The sequence below is a fragment of the Amblyomma mixtum genome, chromosome 5, assembly GCF_055824585.1.
Source record: "Amblyomma mixtum isolate Tamu chromosome 5, ASM5582458v1, whole genome shotgun sequence".
NCBI classification, from domain to species: domain Eukaryota; kingdom Metazoa; phylum Arthropoda; class Arachnida; order Ixodida; family Ixodidae; genus Amblyomma; species Amblyomma mixtum.
Genome location: NC_143016.1, coordinates 70,054,882 through 70,077,069, shown reverse-complemented (window position 1 = coordinate 70,077,069; position 22,188 = coordinate 70,054,882). Strand labels below are relative to the sequence as shown.

General features: G+C 48.5%; 1 protein-coding gene across 1 annotated transcript; it reads right to left on the bottom strand.

The window, feature by feature from the left end:
- Nucleotides 1-4,330: 4,330 nt before the first annotated feature.
- On the bottom strand, nucleotides 4,331-20,669 carry LOC149342579 (potassium/sodium hyperpolarization-activated cyclic nucleotide-gated channel 4-like). The gene is made up of 9 exons (XM_089546816.1): nucleotides 20,415-20,669; nucleotides 15,551-15,711; nucleotides 14,939-15,108; nucleotides 13,750-14,030; nucleotides 11,363-11,512; nucleotides 10,212-10,430; nucleotides 8,643-8,789; nucleotides 7,339-7,582; nucleotides 4,331-5,102 (listed from the first exon to the last, which is right to left on the bottom strand). The coding sequence occupies exons 1-9, from the start codon at nucleotides 20,667-20,669 to the stop codon at nucleotides 4,870-4,872; spliced, it is 1,860 nt and encodes a 619-aa protein (XP_089402942.1). The 3' UTR covers nucleotides 4,331-4,869.
- Nucleotides 20,670-22,188: the final 1,519 nt, after the last annotated feature.

Below are 22,188 nucleotides of genomic sequence, written 5' to 3'. Positions count from 1 at the left end.
CAATGCCGACACCGACGACGACACCGGACTTCCTGCGGAATGGGAGCCTTAGTGCTATCGCATCAAATTTAGGTTATAGTGCGTCTGATTAGCATGCGCGTTTGTCGCACGTGAAGACAACGCTAAAAAGCAGTACTCGTAATTTCTAGTTTAACGTCACTAATAAATTTGGAGGATTTGTTGGTAATATGTAAAACAGACGACGTTTTGCCCGACCACTGTGACGCGCATGACATTCTCTCCCCTGAATTTTAAAAGCGCGAGAACATACTTTCGTACATCTCGGTACCATATAAATGTGGTGTGTGCGGCTGACTAGATAGGCATACATTTCAAATACTCAAACGCAGTTCTTATTCTGGGTATTCTATTTGGGGTGGGAAGAAAAAAGGAAGAGCCGGGTAGTAGACACAGGCTAAAGCAAGAAGGGGGAAAAACGCACTATTGACAAAACTCTTGGGTGTGTTGCTACCCGTCATGTACGCAAAATGTATAAATATATACTGATGACACGATCGTTTTATTCTTGGACCTTTTACTTCCAGCGTGAAAAAAACGCAACAATTGTGTGCCGATCAGTACTTTTACTGCTTCTTGTGTCTCATGATTTGAGCTCGCCCTAGAATGAAAAATTATTAACGCTAAGCTTATCGGCTTAGCGCATTATTCAGCGAAAGCTGGTTGGAATTAGCGATGTTTCCAGCAGGTAAGGTCGGTCTGGCGCATGCATGCAACAAGGACAGTAGCGCTGGCGCAAGCATGTTTACAGACATTTTATGCACGCGACGAGCCAATCTGAGGCGCGAATAGCTTCTTGGCTTTACCTTTATATTTCGTGCCTGTTTAGCTATTGGCTTCGCCTTTCTTTTCGAGCATGGTTAGCTACTTGGTTTTGACCTGTTTGTTTCGAGCACGTTTAGGAAAGGGGCGCATTTTGTCAGCATCGAAGCCCCAAAAAATCAGTATGTTGGACTTCGTTCCAAGAATGGCCTCTCGAGTACCTTCGCTGTTGCATTGTTCAAAGCAAAAGCTGGCTGCCACGCTGTCTAACGGTCTTCAGAAACGAGGCTCGGTCAAAGCCGGGACCGGGTCGCCTGGGCTCTCATTTATAAGCGGTCGTGGTAAGGGCCATCTGGCATCTCATTAGTCATCCCTGCCAGTGAAGTGATGCGACTTCGCAAACACTCCGCTTGCTTTGTGACTTAATGTGTTGCTCCTATGAAGAGCTGAAAGCGTGAAAGAGCACAAAGAGCGCGTGTCTTGCGAGGTATCTCGTCCCCAATCCTGCCTCCCTCACTCCCCCCCCACACAATGACAGCCTAGAGACTGGCGCATTCTTCATCCGTGAAATTGGTGACTCAGTGTTTCAAAGAAGAAGGTAGGGTAAATGGGGACACAGAGAAGGGATTATGAGAGCAGACTGTCCCTTGCATTGCAAACTCCCACCTTTCAACGGAACGCAATAAAAGAAAACTAGTGTCGGCGACAACGTCAGCTAAGAGGTCTTGCTGAAGTGTCCAGTTCGGTACAATACGTTCAAGAGCACCATACCGATGACTACATGCGCGAGAGTTAAGTGGATAACATTTTTTTCGACGAGTAGAAGAAGAACGTGAGCGTTTCAAGGTACGACGTAAAAAAAAAAAAAAGATTACTTGAGTGGCTCACACATGTGATAAGCGAGGAAGCGATAAGTGAGCAAAGCTGCGAGATTGCTGATCCCCGGAGCTGAGTTAGATCACGCTTTCTGTCCTGCACACGCCGCTCTCACACTACCGCTTTTCACTCTAACTTTTCACATCACAGGAATTCCATTTCTGGCTCATTTCGTAGCCCACTTGCAGTCCCTGAACTAAACAGAAAGAGCAAATAGATAGGCTCAGTGGTTTCCAGAGGCGTGCCCTTAGCAGTCATTCCCCATTTTCTCTGCTCGCTCAGACTGTGGAGTGAGCGGACCAGGCAGTTTACTTGTCTAAACTCAGATACACCTTACGATTTTAGTGAAGATCTGCCCACGTCCATTACCACCACACACTGTTCCTCTGAGACCAGGAAGTAGTGCGATGATCAGTCTATTCATGTTGCCTTATCTGAAACCTAACTGGAAAGAACAAGACAGAATCGTAAACAAAAAAAATCGCAGCCATGGATGGCTGTTACTAAAGCTATTCCTTTGAAATGCATTATGTGGTAACGTTATAACTTTCGCGTCTCCAGAATCCCGTGTTAGTTCGTTTTTGACCGTCCATCTACTCAGTGTCATAGGTCCGCGCACCTACGCAAAAGTCAATTTACACCTGTCTTAGGAGAACGCGTTCAGTCGTGACAAGTGAAGATGTTCCTAATACCGGTAGCTCTGTAATACATGGCGGTGCACGCTAGAAACGCACACACAAGTCACTGTTGTAACTCATTTATTTCTTTCCTCGTTTAGAACTAAATGGCTCGGTGATCGACTGCTGTCGTTGTGCATGTTGTGTGTTGGTGTTTGGGTCACGTGAGCCGTCAAAAAGAAAACGGCTACAATTGCTAACGCTCTCTTTTTGTCATTCCAAATCTTCAAGCGGGCTGACTTAAGTGTTGTAGTGAGTTAAAGCTACGTATCAGCAACTGTACATGTTTTTCTTTAGTGCCTCACGAGACCTAAGCACAGACTACACGTCACATACATCGTTCGGTAAATTTATGAAAAAGAGTCCGAGGCAACACGAGAGAAGAAATTCAATCATAAATGATTTGGTAGTCGTAGTCGAATACCGCACGGTGAACCATTTATTCTAATATGTAACGCATCACTTGAAAGAAGAAAACATGAAACTGAAAACTAGATGCCTATGGCCCTTTAAGACGCCAGGGTCATCGGGACTCTTCGGACATTGCGAACAACTCGAGAATGTTCCTGCGATGTTTCAATACAGCCACTTAGATGCGTATGACCCTTTACGACGCCCCTATGGTCTTGAAGCTGGGGCCCTTGGCATCCTTCGGACAATGCGAAGAACTGGAGACTATCCCTGCAGTGTTTCAATACAGCCGTGGTGGCACGTTATTGACTGCACGTTTCGTGGAGGCTTAAGCATGCAATGATTATGGGTAGTCAACCAGGGCCTCGATGTAATGCGTCCTTTTGCACGGTCCCTCTACAAAACTTGTCATTTCATGATTCAGTGCATAACCAGACACAAAACATGCTCTTCTTTTTTTAATCAGATTGACTAACACTAGTTGACTAACACGCCAGTGAAGTTCGCATTCCCTAGTGTATTCACGTTGGTACAGGAACGTACTGCTATCGGGAGAATTAGTTTGGAGGACAGAACTTTTTCAAACCGCACAGCAAACGAGGCACATTTTTGTTCTTTCTGAAGAGAAGAGGTAAGTGTGTTATTGACATCAACAGCCACTTCACCTGCTTCACATCGAGGCGAAACTTCCACCGCGGAGTCATGTCGAAATCTGTCGCTAAGCGCTGAAGCGGCCGTTAAGGGTTCGAACTTCTGTTTTAACAGCGCCATTGCTGTCAAATGCTTTGCGCCCTCGTGAAACGCTGCAAATCCGGCGCTTTCAGGAAATCCATTAGGCTGCTTGTTTTTCGGCTGCAGCTGTTATTGAGTGAGCTAAGTGGATATATCTTTGCCGCCCGCTTCCGACGCCATGGGTGCGCTTCCGCGACCAGAAAACTACAGGGTGCACTTGTCTCCTTACTTGCTATGAATACGAAAGCATTGTGCACTACTGCTGTTTCCGTTGGTGCGCTTGTGGTTGATTGTCTGTGGCATTCTGCGAGTTGGTGGAACTTTGTTCGTGTTGGCCACCAAACCACACACCATTCGGAGCTCCGTGGGTTAAAGCCCATATATGCAGAATCGATCTAACATTCATAGACTGCGGGAAATTTTATTAAGCTATAAAGCGACACGCCACCGCACTGGTAGGTGGCTTTTTCTATCACAGCCGCTGGTAGGAACTGTGCGACCCATGTTGCTCTTTCCGAGCAACTTCTCGCGACGCTCCTCTAACTTATCCGAGCTTCGTCCCATTGGCTGCAGCTTGCGATGTGTCCTCCCAACTTACCCGTTTTTACCCGAGCTACTTTCTGGAGAGAAAGTTTTGTGGACAGAAAGTGTGGACACTCCACACATAAAGCAAGTAACGCTTACGCATTAAAGAGAGACCACGCAAATCGCAAATGTGTCGTTTATTCGCAAACCATCACTGACAGCGACGGCACTGATTCGGGTGCATGGCTCGCGTTGTCACGCACAAATTTCCTTACCAACCAAAGCATCAATAAAAGCACGTTTCAAACATTAACGCACGCAATGTTGCCGAGATGCCAGCCAGCGGTTTCATTTGTGTCAATATGAGTGAATATTATAGGGCAAACACAGAACCCCGTACTAATACATCGGTCATTCGTCTACGGGGACAAACGCTACAAAGACACAGACCGAGCTTCAGTTCTCGACCCATAACCTATTAAACTAATCTATTCCTCGTAGGCGTTTCTTGCCGGATGTACACAAAGTACACAGAAGTAGTACACTGCAGCGGAGAAATCGAGGTAGTAAAAAACAAAACGAAGTAAACGTTTCTGTAGAGCGAAAAATAACCAGAAGCGAGCAAGGTTTCGTAGTAAGGTTTTGCTTTTATCTACTGTGATGGTATAAGTGCGTTGCCAGTTATATGGAGTACGGTTTTTTAGTACGCTAATAACAAAGGAGAGGGTACGAGTAAAAATACATGAGAATGTGGCCGTTGACCACTAAACGTGCTAGCCTAGGAACGGGCGCGCGAAATCTCCAGCACCTACACACACTCATCGTCAAAGGTGGTCCCACACAGTCCAGTGCTAATCTCTGCGCCCCCTCAGCAGGGTCTGGGCGAGGAGGGTGTGGCGGCCCCGGCCGACTGCAGCATCGAGGGCACCATCGGGGTCATGTGGGCGCCCTGCTCTGCGCAGAGGGACTCCAGGGCGCGGCGCATGAGCGGGTGCTTCTCGAGGGCCTGCTGGAAGTCCTGGTCCGACAGGGACAGCACATTGCAGTAAGTCTCGGCCACCACGTTGGCCTGGCGCCGGGCCCTCGTGAGCAGGCACATCTCTGCAGCAAAGCCAGATTTAATAAGCAGTCAAACGACGGCACCAAGTGGGATCGAAGGGATAGCTGGTAAGAGAACATCGCCAGCACTTACACTGTGATCAGAAACGGCAGCGTTTTTTTTTTTTTTCATGCTTAACAGCAAGACGCCTGATACATTTCCGAAATTTGCGTAGAAGCTAAGACAGTATGCTTGTATTGCTAAATCCGCACTTCTTGCGATATGATACGAGTCCGCACGTCAGGTCGTTCGACGAGTAAAGCTCATACCATGCGCTGGCACTGCATGTTTGGCCGAAAAATATTTGGCGCGTTTCAAATCGAAGATATCTTCGCCTTTTGTGAGATTTAATTTTTCTCAACGAAACTGTACTGTATCGAAAACGAAAAAATTGACAGGATGATCATTAAACATAATGCGAGAAACAGCTAGATTTATCATCGAACACATCATCGATCGATCGATCAATCGACGATGATGATGATTAATCGTTCGATTTATCAAGAGCACATAACAGCCGCGCCGCTGGATGACGCCCGTTCGTATTACTCGTAGAGGTGGCTAGCACTCTTGCTGGCCGGTTCTTTCGCTCATGTGTGATCCCAAAACGGCTTGCACTTCAAAGGCGATGAAATTAGATTTTTCGAAAATCTAAGTTGACATGGATATTACTTAAAGTAGGCTACAAGCATTCAAATAAATAAGGAGCCTAACAGTAGTAGTTGGAAAGTCAACTTTTCAATATTAGTTACACATCCTGCAAGTTAGCACGCCTTAGGTGTATTCTGATGCACTACACCACCAACAATGTTGTGCCAAAAAAAGCGCTCAGCTAACCCGGAAAAGCCTATTTTTAAAAATTGCTGACAGTCTTAGGTGAAACACCTTGTAGTATATGAATGTAGTCTACATACATGCATGCCTGTGTGCATGTCCGTGCGGATGCGTATGTTTTACCGCCACAGCTGTATGAAGTAGGCTCTACAAAGTTAACGGTGAACACGCCGTCGTCGTCGTAATAGAAACTCAGTGACGTCATTGCATCTGAATCACGTAGTCATTTTCTGGCCTTTGAACACAGCCGTGGCGGGGCGTTGGGAACGTGTCATCCATGGCGCCATCCCTGGTCCTGGGGCAAAGTAACTACCTCTGTGTCGTCTTCGCTTCGAAAACATATAGAAAGCTATTAATTCGAAAGCATTACGTGGCTCATCGACGCGAAACCAGGCGTCGCCTAAAAATTAGCGGCATTACAAAACTCGCCTCTGGTCGAAACGGTGTGACATAATCAAATGCGCGAAAACACGAAATCTTAATTAGTAATAGTCAGTACTAGTACTTACAATTGCACCAAATACAAAAAAATAGAATATAACTCGAACAGAACTGGAATGGAATACAATTTAGAACAATTGAAATAGAATTAGAATGGAATTTAAATAAAATTGCAATGTTTTAGCATTACTCGCACATAAGTTGCTTAAGTGTCCTCGGTAATTTCTGGAGTATCATCATCATTGTCAGCCTTACTGCATCCACTGGAGGGCAAAGACCTCTCTAATATGTCTCCAGATATCCCTGTCCAGTAGTTCTTAACCTCATCGGCCCACCTAACTGTAAGCACCCCCCCCCCCCCCCCCCCCCCCTGCTACGCTTGCCTTCCTCAGAATCCAGTCCGTTACCCATAACGACCATAAATTATCTTGGCTTCTAATTGCATGCCCTGCCCGAGCCCATTTCTTTGATTTCGACTAAGATGTCCTTAACCCGCGTTTGTTCCCTCACCCATTCTGCCTGCTATCTTTTTCTTGTCCATGCATAGTTCGCTGCTTGTCCTTAACTTAAGATGAACCTTTTCGCTGCCTCCACGTTTCTGCCCAATAGGTGAGTAGTGGTAAGATACAGGCGTTCTATACTTTTCTCTTGAGGGATATTGGCAAACTGCTATCTGTGATCTAAGAGAACCTGCCTAATGCGCTTCACCCCATTCTTATTCTTTTAGTTATTTCAGTCTCGTGATCAGGATCTGTGGTCACTATTTGCCCTAAGTAGACGTATTCCCTTAACACTTCCAACACCTCGCTACCAACTGCAAACTGCTGTCCCCTTCTGAGACCTTCCGAGAATAAAGCAATAAATAAACCTCTTTTGGAGTACACCTCTTCTTGATACTTGTTTTCTTTGTTTCTTTACTTCCCTAGCCATGAGAGGGAAAAGAGGAAAGGGCAAGCGCCGCACCTCCAAAGTAAGCGCCGGGGTAGGCGCTGGCGACGAAATCTCCGCTGTTGGTGACGATGTTGACCTTGCCGGACTGGAGGAAGTACATCTTGTGGCCCACGGTGCCCTGCTGCACGATCACGTCGCCCGGCTGGAAGAACTCGTGCCGCAGCCGCGACACAAGGTCGGCTACGAATGTCGGCTCCGACTGGGCGAAGAACGGCACCGTGCGCACCGTGGTCCGGATGCTGTGGTTCACGATCTCCTGCATCGCACGGGCAAGTTGCGAGATCGTGCACGTGAAAACTGGTTGCCCATCTAGTCGGCAATAAGCACCAATTTTGTCGCTGTTAACGTTTCACGCTAATAAGCAACAAGACCTCGAAATGATTCTGGCAGGCGCATCCGCTTTCCCGGCCTTGTGTGCGCGGACTCCACGAAGCCAAACGCACGCGGGATAGACTGATCCACGTAGGTCATTAGAGTGTCTTTACCTTCATTACCTTCACTACTTCCTCTGATTTTAAAGTTTCAACCGTTTATCCTCATCCGCTCTCCTCGTTTCTGGCATAGCAATGCTCAGGTGCCCACTCAGAGTTGGACAATGACTGTGCTTTGCCTTTCCTTATGACACCCTCCACCTCTTTCACGTCGCGGAGTAAAGAACACGATGAAATAAAAGTGAGGACTAGTGGAGCGGGCCTCTGCGATGTTGTCGGCGAGGCCAGAAAAGGATGAAAGCGAACATTTTGCGACGAAGTGGCCTGAATAAAATGCAGGCAGACATAACAGCCCAGTATCCGATGAACCAGTACGCGCAGCACGGCCTCGCCCACTGGAATAATGCATGCAGGTTTGCTTATCTCAGGCTCCTATATCCGGCGTGTGATTCTTATCGGTCTCTCTCAAGACGACAGCTAGGATATTTGGTAAAATGAAAAAAAAAAAAGTACTGAAGCACGCAAAGGCAAGGTTTGAGCAGAAGACAGACACACATGACCAAGAGCCGTCGCTGCTAGTATCATCGGCTAGTTGCGCGTTTCTAAAATGAAAGCCGCATACGGCACTTTCTCCTTTGTGTTAAATGGCATTGTCGTGATATGTAGAAAGCAAGAAATTCTGCGTTGACACTTAGGCCAATGACAGCGCTAGCTCATGAGCCAGAAGCAGACGATCTCCATAACGTGCCCTGCGTGGTCACGAGGTACAGGTACAGCCCTATACCCGACCACATGGGCCAGGAGCACGTCTGCACGAACCACAGACGGGACGGGGTCAACGGGAGATAGTGTTACTGACGAAGAGGAGCGCCTATAGTCACTGACCTCTCTGAGGGGGTCCGACAGGGACGCGAGGATTTTGGCCTCATCGAAGACGCGCCCTTCGTAGCGGTTCTCGAAGTAGTCTCGCATTCGCGAGCGCAGCTTGCGAGGGAACTTCTGGCAGTGCATGTAGTCCTCCACCTCCTTCAGCTGCGAATCGAAAGCATCGGGCAGCGAGGAAATGAGCGTCGAACGGCGTAATTCAAAACGTACACTTGTGGCTATACTTGTTTAGACTCCCATGGCCTGAATAAAGAAGGCATAGGCGTAAGTATGTTTTCACAGGATCACAAGCAGCTAAAATGCGTTGGGAACAAAAGGTTAAAAAGCACATGCAGTGATTGACATTTACAGCAGCAATAATACTAATAGTAGGTCTAATAGTTACTTAATTGACTTCCAAAGCGGTGCTAGTTGCGCTAGATGATAGTGCATGTTGGAAACAAAAGGCTCCGCAAAATGCTACTTTCAGTGCTACTTTCACTACTTTCTCAATACTGTGATGCTACTCTCACGCAGCGTCTTTTCTTGTTCCAAAGACAGTTTTCCAATCCAGTATACAACACGGCAGAGCCCGTCATAGAAGATATATTATGCAGCAGGGCAAAGCCCGATATACAAGATAGCTTGAGGAGAAAAGCGCCGCTCCACACCCTATTCCTAGGCGCCATCTTGACCCGTAAGCAGCGTCCGGTCGCACATCAACAAGGACCTCTCTCCATCATATGATGCACCTCTTGTGTTTGTTTTTTAAAGCCCGCGGGACAGTTCATGTGATGACCATTCAGAGAGACAGTTGCGGTGGCCTTGCTCCTTTTCCAAAAAACAACTACTACTGCTACCTGCTGTTGCTACTAATACTACCACCACCACCTCTACTTCTACGGCGTACTATCACTACTGCTGTTACTGCATGCCACCGCTATCACTACCACCCGTATAACTACAGCTTCTAGCCCCGCCGCGGTGGCTCAGTGGTTACGGCGCTCGGCTGCTGACCCGAAAGACGCGGGTTCGATCCCGGCCGCGGCGGCCGAATTTCGATGAAGGCGAAATTCTAGAGGCCCGTGTACTGTACGATGTCAGTGCATGTTAAAGAACCCCAGGTGGTCGAAATTTCCGGAACCCTTCATTATGGCGTCCCTCATAGCCCGAGTTGCTTTGGCACGTTAAACTCCAATAAACCAACTAAACTACAGCTTCTGTTGTTACACTGCTATAATACCTCAGGCTATGAGAGACACCGTAGTGGAGGGCTCCGGAAATTTCGACCACCTGTGGTCCTTTAACGTGCACTGACATCGCACAGTACACGGGCCTCTGGAATTTCCCCTCCATCGAAATGCGACCGCCGCGGCCGGCATCGAACCTGCGTCTTTGAAGTCAGCAGCCGAGTGTCATAACCACTGCGCCACCGCGGCTGCCAGCAGTACATTAATAATAATACAATAATACTACTACTACCAGAACACAACAATACAATAATACTAATACAATAATACACTGCTAATACTATCACTGTCGCTGCTAGACTCTCCGACTTCCTCCCGAAGTCAGTCAGGTGGCGCTCACCTTCTCCCTGAGCAGGCGACGCGAGTAGTCCATGGTCTGAATGGTGGAGGCGCACAGACCCAGCAGCAGCGCGTAGCCCACCGTGCCGGAGGCCATGCCGAGGCACATGAGCCACGCGTCGGCCACGTTGGCTGCCGGCGTGCGCCCGTAGCCGCAGGACACCATCTGCGAGATGGCGTTGTACACCGACCACGAGTACTGCTCGAACCAGGGCTCCTCCTGCAGCCGGAGTGGATACGCATGTACACCGACCGCGTCACCACTGGCGACAGATGTGTGGAGCGGAGTATGGAACACCGCGAAGCGTGTTCAGCAACTGCATCTCACGAGCTAGTGTGGAAGGCACGACACGCAACTAAAAAAAAAAAAAAACGAACGCAATAGGATGCTGCTAATTTTGGGATTTGAACAACTGATAATATTTAAAAAAAATGAGAGCATTTAGGTTGTTTTCTATGCTCTCAACAATTAGTGTCTAATGTTCTTACCGTTTCCCCACAAAAGCTCCGGTTGAAACCGGTTCCATTGCCCTTATATGGTATTCATGAGCCACCACCTTTTGAACGCTCGAGCAACCTTAAACTGGATTATCATATGGAATCATATCTACGCGACCCAATAATCCACCTTAATCCGTCCACTAATCCCCACTAACTCACCTTAATCCATTTTTTGCCCCACGGGTGGCAGCACCTACCTTAGTAGGGCAGTGACGCATCGCTTAACTGCTGCATCACTGCGCCAGCGTAAAGTAGCGAATGACCAATTTCGCATATGTGGGCATTAGCCTCATTAACGTTATCGCGTCATAATCTTAAGGTGGATCTTAAGTGTCCCCTCCAGTTTTTATTTCGGTTGTTTTGGGAACACGCCGTCTACATATGTTTCAATAGGCGGCAACGAAGAGTCAGCGACTCGCTAGTCTTTGCTGTTATTCCGACCCCACACTACACTGTTGTTGTATGAACCGACACGATGCGTAGGCACATACTCCGTCGCGTCTCTACATCGCTACTCTGAGGAGCAAGCAGCGCTGAAATGAGTTGCATGACGACCTGAACGTCGAATGAAGAGCGCACGTGGGGCACGAATTGCGCGTTTGCGAACGTTTCCGCGAGTCCGCATGGCGAAAAGCCCGAGTCGGCACTTGCCACGAGGTTCTGCTTGGTGACCCAGGAGTCTGGTGGGAAGCCCTGCATCCTTGGAACGAAGAACTGCAGGCAGGCATTCCAGTGGCCGATCAGCAGGAGTAGCCCGATGTAGTTGGTCAGCCGCAAGTAGACGCCGTTCGAGTAGAAGAACTGCGAAGCACAGCGGCACCGCCAGTGTATATATACAGCCCCCGTTTTGGCAGTACTTCGGAGACAACAAACAATCAATTTTCAATCGTATTACAACATGCATATTTATTAATGCGTTATCATTAGAACGGTTTGTGCAAGCAGAAATGGAGACCACCATCACGCGTGCGCCGTGGCAACGCGTTACGCATGCGAACCTGTTTACGTCATCACAACCCGTCCACCGTGGCACGTACAGGACTGTGAGTAAATTGCCCACCGATGATTGGTCGCCAGAGGTTGTTCGAGAAGAGCAACATGGGTCTCGCATGCCCCACCGGTAGCTGTGTTTCAAACAGCCACCTGCCGGGGAAGTGGCGCACCTCTTAACTGCTGCACCACTGTGCCAGGAGTGGTATGAGGACCCGCAGTGATCCATGAATGTAAAGTAGAGAATGACAAATTCCGCATATATGCGCATTAGCTCATTAACGCTATCGCGTCATATCCTTAAAGGCGCCTCTCCATGGGCCCATCCGAGGCGCACGAGCGCAGCGCCTACGCGTACCAGCGTACGCCGGAGCTGGTCTGCGCATGCGCGAGGCGCAGACGCGAGCTGGAGCTAGCGCTTGGCAAATATCTGCCCATGTCAGATATTTGCGCCGGTTTGCTGTCGGTGTACACCAATCAGAGAACGCAGTTCTCTGGGCATCCGGTAAGGCCATTCGCGAGCTGAGCGCGGATACCAGCGACAGGCCATCGAGTTGCGTATGTTTTCCGACGCTTGTCGCGGCGCGGCGCTGGGCGCGTAGGCGCTGCGCTCGTGCGCCTCGTATGGGTTCATGGAGATGCGCCTTAAGGCGGAGCTACCGTCAGCATTCGGGAATCCTGACCTGTTGTCCACGCAACTTGCTCTTTCAGCTACGATCACTGGAAAATATCAGGCCACGGCTCAAAAATTACTGAGAATTAATAAATTTTCACCTTTCATTCATCTTTTGCATCCATCCGTCTTTGAAGCATTCCAGCGGCGGGCGGTTTAACCGAACCAAAATAGCTGCAAGGTGACGTCTCTAATGAAGGAGCTCAGTCTCTTTATTGCCTTTATTTGAGGGGTTGATGTCGTTAGCAGTCGACGCTCAAGATCATTGCGAACTGCTGCCCGAGATGCATCCGAGTCCTTCGCCCTTTTCAGTGAGCCCTTCTAAGTGAATTTTGCCTTTCACGCTAAAGTAAGGACACGATGCAAGCCTGTTGTGTCCCAGCCGAGGCGACAGAATTTCGATGGTGGCTAAATGCAAGACGCCCGTGTAAGTTGCGATGTCAATGCAGGTTAAAGAACCCCAGGTGGTGGAAATTAATCCGCAGCACTTCACTACGGCGCGTCTTTTGCTCTTCTTACTTTCACTACCTCCTTCCTCCCTTTCCCTACAGCACGACTGAGATGTCCGCCGACAAGTTAGGCAGTTACTGCGCCTTTCCTCAAAACCAATTTTGCGTGTTTTGCCTATTCACTCTACACACTCAATTCCCTGAAAAAAGCGGTGCTTGGGCTCTCATTTTTGTAGGATGTCAGGTTAGGTTAGGTTAGGTTAGGTTAGGTTAGGTTAGGTTAGGTTAGGTTAGGTTAGGTTAGGTTAGGTTAGGTTAGGTTAGGTTAGGTTAGGTTAGGTTAGGTTAGGTTAGGTTAGGTTAGGTTAGGTTAGGTTAGGTTAGGTTAGGTTAGGTTAGGTTAGGTTAGGTTAGGTTAGGTTAGGTTAGGTTAGGTTAGGTTAGGTTAGGTTAGGTTAGGTTAGGTTAGGTTAGGTTAGGTTAGGTTAGGTTAGGTTAGGTTAGGTTGGCAATTCTTCTACAAAAATGCACCAGAGCGTAGTAAGTATTCCTACCGATGTGAGCTCGGTTAAAATCAGGTTCGAGGAATTAATAGCGCAGGACACCAATAAACTGGACTAAAAATCAAATTTCAAATTCACAGTCCAAAATTACGGCATAGCGCAACTATTAATAGTCATTGCAATTATATACGCCGCCTCAAAACTTGATGGAAGGGTAGTGTTCTATAATTGTGGTGTTATAAAACGCTCGCCAGCCGCTACGCGGGCCTGGAAGCCGTCGCCGCGCAAGCTCGTAGGGACCGTTCCACTCTAGAACGCGGAGTATGACACCTTCCTGAGCAATGAGCCGCTTGAGATATGACAGATGCTGCCATCCTTGAAGCCAACAGGTGGACGTCATAGTTAGAGAACCGAGAAGCTTACATAGTTCTGCTCGACGTTGTCGAGGTAGCGGACGAGTCGCGTGATGCGGAGAAGCTTGAGCAGCTTGAGGAACTTGGTGAGGTGCAGGAGGCGCACGGTGGTGGCAAAGGAGGAGTCGTCCTCGTCGGCCGTGTGGTTGAAGATGACGAGCATGAGGACCAGCATATAGTCCCAGGGCAGAGTGGACACCAAGTCGATGAGGAAGAAGCCGCGCAGGTAGCTGCGTGCCACGTATCCGGGGTCCATCACAACTCGTTCGTAGTCTTCTTCCACAATCACGCCTGCGCACGAGAAAGAGCCCACAACGCGTCGACTTTAACCGGCTACGCTTTCTGAGTTGGAAGAGGCAACAGGAAGCCTCACTGATGACACTTTCCTTTTTTTATCCGCGAAGAACAGAAATGATAGCATAAACATGCACATGTCTACAAAACCGACCGACCGACCGACCGACCGCGAGTCCTTAACGGCTTCTGGAAAGTGTCAGATGACTGAGTTACGTCAAGAGTGACAGCACTATAACGACAGACGTATTTACTCTACCCAATGTCGCAGTCGTTGCTGAGGGCATGGAGCTTCTAATAACAACTTCTACACCATTCTACTGTAAGCCAAAGCGAATGTCATGAAGTGTGTGCCGCCAAGCAACGGAGCGCTTGTGTCCCTTCGCTTCTCCTCATCCGTTTTTTTTTTTAGAGAAAATATTCTACTTCTTAAGTGAGAAGCAACGGTCTTTTTCCGCCAGGTATTGACTCGCAACACGTAAAAGCTCAGACTATTCTATAAGTCGCGATGGCCGGGAAACCTGTGCAGCTCTTGTTAAATGTGCACAGACTTGAGTGTTGCGCGTTCGTGACAGGAAGGAGCTCGAGGTCATGTCGTGGGACTTTCATGATGCTGCTGTAAGTAAACAAAAAATATAAAGAAGACAGATGGAAGGGGGGGGGGGGGGGGGGTGCAGATCTACAGATCTCCCGACTGTCAAAAGCTTTAGAGCTGTGCAGTTGCGATAAACGAGCCCCGCGCCGCGATCCGCAGTCACGTCTAGTCACACGCCAAATGACACTAGCGATTTGGACGAGAAATGCTCATCACAGCTACCGATATACGTGCGGAAACTGACTTCGCCGCAGTCAGTTGTGTTCAGAATTGGAGCGTAATAAAGTATTTCGCGTGCCTAAGCACGTACCGGTCCTAAAGTTGAAGACGATGTCTGCGCTGAACACGCCGTCAGAGACAAGGTTGAACAGCCTCCACTGGAAGATCTCCTCCTCTGCACTGCCGAAGTATGAGGCCTGTACTGGGAGCAGCACCACGTTGGACAGCACCAGAAACACCATCGTCATGTCCCAACGGACCCTGCGTGGACGCATGCAGGCTCCGTGTCACTGGAAAAGCCGAAAATCAGCTTATCCCGAAACAATGGGGCCAGATGTTAGTCTCGTAGGTCTGGCACCCTGCCGCTACAGTCGCACTTCGTGGGGTGCGTTATATGCAGTGTTGAAAGACGGTGCTCCTTAAACAGGGCTACGTGAAGATGCAGTAGTTACCATTAAAAAATGTCAAATCAATAGAAATGAGATTCTGTTTAAAGAGAGACTTGCGTAAGCATATAGTACGTGTGCCACTGCGTAATACGCTTTTCTGCACTGCGAAAGATGAGTATATGAGGAGTGATGGCGAATTAGAGACGAGTATCTTCCTTCCTACGCCTAGTGAATATTGTAGTTGGCAGATTGAAGTCGTGCGTGAATGACACTGAGGAGCTAGAGCCTAGGCCAGTACACTTCGTGCGACCCACCTGAACCGCCCGCTGGGGTGTATCATCCAGCGGTGGTCGCTGGCCTGGCTGGGCGCTGGCTGTCGAAGCAGCGCTGACGACAGAAGCGGGTGCTCTGGCAACAAGAACAGTTCCAGCTGCCTCTTCAGATGTTCACGTTTTTCGATCGCACTTCTGTCCTCCTGCGCACACCCCAGCGCCGGTCCACGTCATAGGTTCCTTCAGCGTGCACTCATTATCCGTCACGAACCATGCGCGCAACGATGCTAACGATCCGTACGGTGTTCGCTTCCGCCACCAGAAATGACGGGACTTTCTTTTTTTTCTTTAGTTGGGTCACGACGACCCGCTAACTACAGTTAGGCCAAACCAGCGTAGGGCGAAAGAAAACATGTATACAGGAAGGGCGGTGTCGAGTACAGCCAAGGTATTAATACATGAAATGCATCATGCGGTTACATTTTGACTCTGTCCTGTCCGGTCTCCTGCTGTACGCTTTCAGTATCCGAGGATGCTTTTTCCGTATGCATACTCAGGTCCACACCTGTACACCACTTCAAAGCTAAATCTACACCTGCTCCGCACTTATACTTATCCTGCGCACAGATGCGCATGTGCTCCTGTGTCGAGGCCGAGGTTTTGAGGTCGGCCAGCGTCCCTTATATAGGGTCCTTTGTGTTCGAGTAAAACTTCCGCCCGATTCTTGCATCGCGAAATTTCTCAAAACTTCTTAAAGACCTGAGGCTAAAAAACAGCCCAAACGGGGACGAAGCAGAGAAAGGGACACGACCTGAGGCTAAAAAACAGCCCAAACGGGGACGAAGCAGAGAGAGGGACACGACGCTGTCCCTCTCTCGTGTCCCTTTCTCTGCTTCGTCCCCGTTTGCGCTGTTTTTTAGCCTCAGATCATGCACCAACCAGCCCAAATTTCCACCCTTCTTAAAGACGATTTGTACTCGGAAATTAGCTTTCAGGAAAATCTAACTTGTCGCAGCACAAAGCTGAAAGCACCCAGTGGCAACTAACGAATATCTTGTGCTTATTCGACAGCAGTGTTCTCAATCAATCGTAGGTTAGTTTAAGCTTATTGTAAAATGCACTTGTATTGGTGATATGTGGTGATCTTCCACCCCTCTAGGGCGGAAGCGGCGTCTTCGCTCGCTAACCGCGTAGGGGTCCGTGATCGAGGGAACAAAGGGGGACGACAACACGTGTACACTCAAATGTTAAGGCGAAGCCTTTAATGGCTCATACTGTCGTCCGTTAGAAGAGGGTGTCACACTTTGGCAGCGTTGAACTCGTGTTTAACTCGGGAACTAGAAAAGATAGGAGAAAACGAATGATTGCTTCAGCTAGAGGAGGAAAAAATGATCATAGAAACCACGTTTGATGACTGTAGATTAATTAGTCAATTATAGGCGAAAATCCCGAAATTGCGTATAAATAGCGCGGACGTCGACATAGCCACGGGAACGGTGTGACGTCACATCCACCAAAAGTCGTCACGGCATAGTGAAAATTGTCACACAATGGTCGGAAAACATCGGATTTGTGTCAAATTAGATGGAAAAATGTGTAATTAAGCGTAATTAACACTTATGATCCCCGAAAGATGTTATTTATCGCTCTTGCAAATAATATACACAGTCGACCAGCTATCTACAAAACACCAACGAGGTAATCCTCGAAACAAGAAGGCTACGTAAGAAGGGCTTCAGACTTCCCGGCTGGGATAGGGGCGCGACTTCAGCGGCGAGCGTTTGTCCGCGCCGTGACTGGAAGCAGCGCGCTATGGGTTCTCCTGTGCGCGCCACATTATTCGGGCAGAGCCATACCCAGAAGCCTGCCGCCGGAGGCGGTGAGAGCATGCGGTCACTAGCACAGGGAACCTGCAGACCCTCTCCCCTGTTCCGCTGAAATCCATGTAGCAGTCTATGTGGTACTGCAGTCGCTTCTCCCGCTTCCCCCATTAGGGAGCTAGTGAACCCTCGCCCAGCCAGCCGCGAGCGGGGGAGGACAGGTTTTCCACGGCTATCAATGGTTCGGTTTCATATGAAAGCAAGTTAAAAAAAAATGGCAGAGTCTTAGCTTGGTTAAGCCCGCAATTGCGAAAGCAATACTTGCTTGGCTGCGCCTTGGTTTGGCTGGTGGTTGGGCCTTGATGGTGCTTTTCAGTAAAGCTTATGTTTAGCAAAGGTTTCGGCTCGCGGCAGCGGCGCGAAGCTGCTGTGCGGCGCGGTGGATCCGCTAGGACGATCGCGACGAGACGAGTTGGGGCCCTGTCTCTCTCGGTCTGGCGTGACGTCATAACAGAGGTCATGCTAAAGGTCAATGGTGGATCCGCCAGGACGACGCTGAAGGCTAATATTGTGAGCAGTATTGCTTTCGCAATAAAATTCATTTAAGATGTGAGAGGACAGAACTGCGGTAGCGCTCGGGTGCCTTATTGGTAGCAATGTATGAGCGCAGCCCACGCTAACAACATCTTGGTCCAAGGCTGTGGGAAAGAATTGGACAGTGGAAGAGGAAAATCATGGAGCTTCCCCAAGAGTACTGGGCGTTTAAGATGCACGCGCTTTCAAGTTAAATGACTGTTTTCGCCGCGTACAAATAAAATCAGGAAGTTCTAGCACAGGCACGAAGATGCTGCACTAATGTACGCAGCGAAGTAACATCAGAAAAATAAAGAGATCTTTCTCAGTTAAGAGTATCATGATGCAACCTGTCACCCCTATATTGCTTAAGAGGTTATTCGGAAGAAACATATAGCATTCCATGCAACGTACAAAAACCAGCGCTAACGACAGTTATCAGTGCTAGAAAAAAATAACCAGAACTACGAATATTCTTGTTGAATAACCAGATTTGTACCAGAATTTGAACTCGAAATGTAGCGCCCCATTTGTACTATTCGAATTAAAAAGAAATATAACCCAAAAACGCAGGGTTCTACCCTTATAAAGCTAGCGCTGTAGCACATGTGCATCTCAATAAAATTTGTTGCTGGACTAGTTGGTGACACATACTTGAATAAAAAGGTAGCGCAAAAAAAGACGCACAGAAGAGTTCGTGTTTGTTAACTGCGCTACCTTTTTATTCAAGTATAAGTGCATCTGTGCGGGCCTACCTCGCCAACATAAGCCTAAGCTCATATGCATAGCAGAGCAGCACGTATGGATTTGCAAATGTCGATCTAAAAATACATCTGGTTGAATGGGAGCTATATTAGAAAGCCGCAACGAAAAGGTATCCTACTGCACAAAGTAATAAGCTAATGCATTTCACAGAGTAACGTAATAGGCGTAGTACGTTCCCGCTGAATCTGTGTTTAACAAAATTCATTTCGTCCAGGCCAAGCCGCAAAAAGTTTTGCCATTCCCCAAATTAGACACCCACCCACTGGCCTCCACTCTCCACCGACTCCTACCTAACATAACCCCCCTTCACCTAAACCAAACACATGGCTACACTCAGGCAGAAGTAGAAAAAAAAAAAAGAAAGGGTGAAATAAAATTCAAAGACGCAATGGAAAGGCGGCCATTGTAAAGCGAAAGCCAAGTATACTCGTCGCATCAGTTCGAATGATCACCCGTGTAATTTTTCCTTCAGCTCAAACGTTTCTACGATTGTTGCCGCCTTTTACAAAAGTCCTTGGAAGCGTGGTCAACTCTCAGGCTTACTCGCCACCGGTGGCCGCATGTCACCTCCATTTCCTGCTTTCCTGAAATGTGTTCAGAAACACGACGACAAAGCAGGAGAAATCTGGAAAGCCGGCCCAGAAACATGAGCCATCACAAAAATTTACCCGAAAATTGCGCAGGCAGTAAAGAAATAACTCAAGTAATGGGGAGGTTCTGGGTTCAGAACCCCAGCGCCGCCAGGTACCCACCGGTTTCTAATGGGTACAAGCTTTTCCTTGGCCTGGTGTTCGGCTTCTTTGGGGTGAAATGCTTGGAATGCTCTCGCATGCTACGTCAAGTGACCCCCAAGTTTTTAGGCCTGAAATCGCAGCGTGCCCCTTGCATACATGCAACGCAAGCACTGCCAGCACTGTCTTTGCTTTCTGGATGCAGGATATTCGACCCTGCAAGTCAGACTCGTTTTCAAATTAGATATAATGAGCCGCGCGATACCATATGAGAGCGGCTCTGATCTAACGCAATAAGCTCGTCAATCACACCACTCCCTGTTAACAAATTCCACAGATCTCCAGTCTTTAAGACCCACAGGCAAACCGCACTGCGGCTGCCAGTAACTATGGTGTTCGACTTTACTGGGCCAGAGGTTACGGAATTAAATCTCAACTCCAACTGTCGCATCCGTATAGAAGAGAAATGCAAGAAGCCCGTGCGCTCTGTGAGTGCACGTGCAAGAGCCCCCGGATGGTCGAAATTAATCCGGAGTCCCCCCCAATATGACGTCCCTGTGGACCATACAATACCATGCCATACCTTTCCATACTATACTATACCATATCGGATCATAGCATGTCATACCGAACTGTGTCATTTCATACATTACAATACATCATACCATACCATACCATACCATACCATACCATACCATACCATACCATACCATACCATACCATACCTCACCACACCACACTATGCGATACACTAAGTCATGCACTATACCATACACATTCCATAGTATAACAGAACCCATTATGCCACACCATACTAGGCCAGGCCAGACCAGACCTTTCTATCTCCCCATTTTCAACTCCTTACCCCTCCCCTCATGGTCCCTCCGCTCACGGTGCGGGTTCGTCTACACTAGATTGAGGCCGTTACAGCGCCTTTCCGTTGCACACTGACCTCCTCCTACGCCACTGCGGAATCGCGAGACAGCTCAGCCAAGAACGCAGAATAAAACATCATACCTCGAGGTCGGCGCCTGCCTGGTGGTCGAGCGAGATTCCGGCGGGCGATACGGCCCCTGGCGACATCGAGGAATGAGCTACCGTCGAGACGACCGGAGCATCGAGACCGTGCTTGAGGAACTGCTTGACGGGAGGCCGCGCCATCTCCATCGCCTGGTTCAGCATGGGGGCCAAGTCGCTCAGCCTAGGCTCGAGCGTCGCCGCCGACGACCTGCGCCGCTTGGCGGCGGCCTTCAGTCGGGCCGAGGCGTCCATCGTCCAGAGCCGCTGCTGTTGAACGTCCTGCTGACGGGGTCTCGTTTCTTCTTCTCTGCTCGAGCTGCGCGCACTCGACGTGCAGCAGCGTGCCACGTGATGGTACTGTGTGATGATGATGGTCGTTCTTGCGCCAAGGATAAAAAGTAGGCGTTTCGATTCCACTACATTACCGCTCAATCAGTCTGCTGCAGCAAGCGTTTCGTTCAGGTGAAATATCGCACAAACTCACAGATAGTGCGTTTAATGTGCGCTGCGTGCTCGCAGCGCCTCCTGATCGTGCGTTCCGTGAGAGAGAGAGAGAAACGTTTAATGCATAAAATGGTTGGATGGGCTCCATTCCAAGAGCCCATTGGCTTTTTCGGCCGCTCTAGCCCGGTTCACCAGTGAGAGCTGGTGCTTCGAATGTGAGCTGAACAGCGCCGCCTCCCAGTCCTCACTTGTTGGGCTATGGATTCTTTGTATATCTGGGTTTTTCTGGCATGTCCATACTATAAGTCAGCCACTTCACCGCAAAAGACGCAATGCGGATCATACGAATTTGGAAACATATAGCTGAATTAGACAGTATTTATACAAGTATTTGATTGCAATTTCCTTAAAATGACCCCTTGCTACCTGCTTAGACTTCAGTGCTGTTCGACATATACTTTCCTCGTTAATCTCAAATGCTGGAGTAAATCCCTATAGCTTAATAGTTGGTCGAATAATTATGTTCCAGCGTTCCGCAAACAACCAAAACAGGAGATATGGAGAGCAAGATGGAAAAGGAGGAAGAGGAATCATGATGATGATGAAAACATTTTAATTGGAAGGAAGGAAGGGAAAACTTCATTTTACTCTGGTGCTTTTTTCTGCGGCTTTGGGCCATCTTCAGAGACGTTCTCTCCTTAGTTGTGTTTCCAGGAGTATTCTCTGTCGACGTCGTCCACCCCTAATCAATGGTCGGTCCATTGATCCTTCAGCCGAGAAGGAAGGTAGCGCTCCGCGCCGCAGCGGCAAGCAGCAAGAAACCAGTTTTCTTGGCCAGCCACCAGCGAGCGCACGTCACACGATATGGTGGGCCAATCACTGCCTTAAAAAGGAGTTCCCAACGCGCATTTTCGCTGTTACCTCGTCATTTTTTAATTCGAGCCCCCAGGTTATACAAGAGTAATAGCGGCTGTGGGGTGGTGACCAGATTTCAATTAAGGAAGTTATTTAAAGATATACAAATTTCATCTTCATATGTGCATTCTTTCCATTCCTTATGATGACTGAAAGTACTGCCACTTGCAAACTTCCTCTTCGAAATCATTTGGCAAGAAATCTCGAGAAGTTGTGTTATATAAACTGACTGAAGACAACGGCGATGATTTCTCCTACATTATCTGACAGGCACCACCAACAACAAGAGATAAAGAGGTTTACAGATATGATCATAAAATGTCGACGTAACCGCGCTAGACCACAAGGAAGTCTATGGTAAAAGCCAATTTGCTGCAAAACGTAGTAGTTCAGCGATAGCCTTTGTGGGTGT

Bases quoted from the DNA above. Each gene is read 5' to 3' on its own strand.
- LOC149342579 (XM_089546816.1), bottom strand. From the start codon at position 20,669: ATGGACGCCTCGGCCCGACTGAAGGCCGCCGCCAAGCGGCGCAGGTCG. The intron at 15,712-20,414 runs GTATGATGTTTT...GGGTGTGCGCAG, and splicing joins AGGCAGGCGCCGACCTCGAG to GAGGACAGAAGTGCGATCGA. The intron at 7,583-8,642 runs GTCAGTGACTAT...CGTGCGATGCAG, and splicing joins TGTCGGACCCCCTCAGAGAG to GAGATCGTGAACCACAGCAT.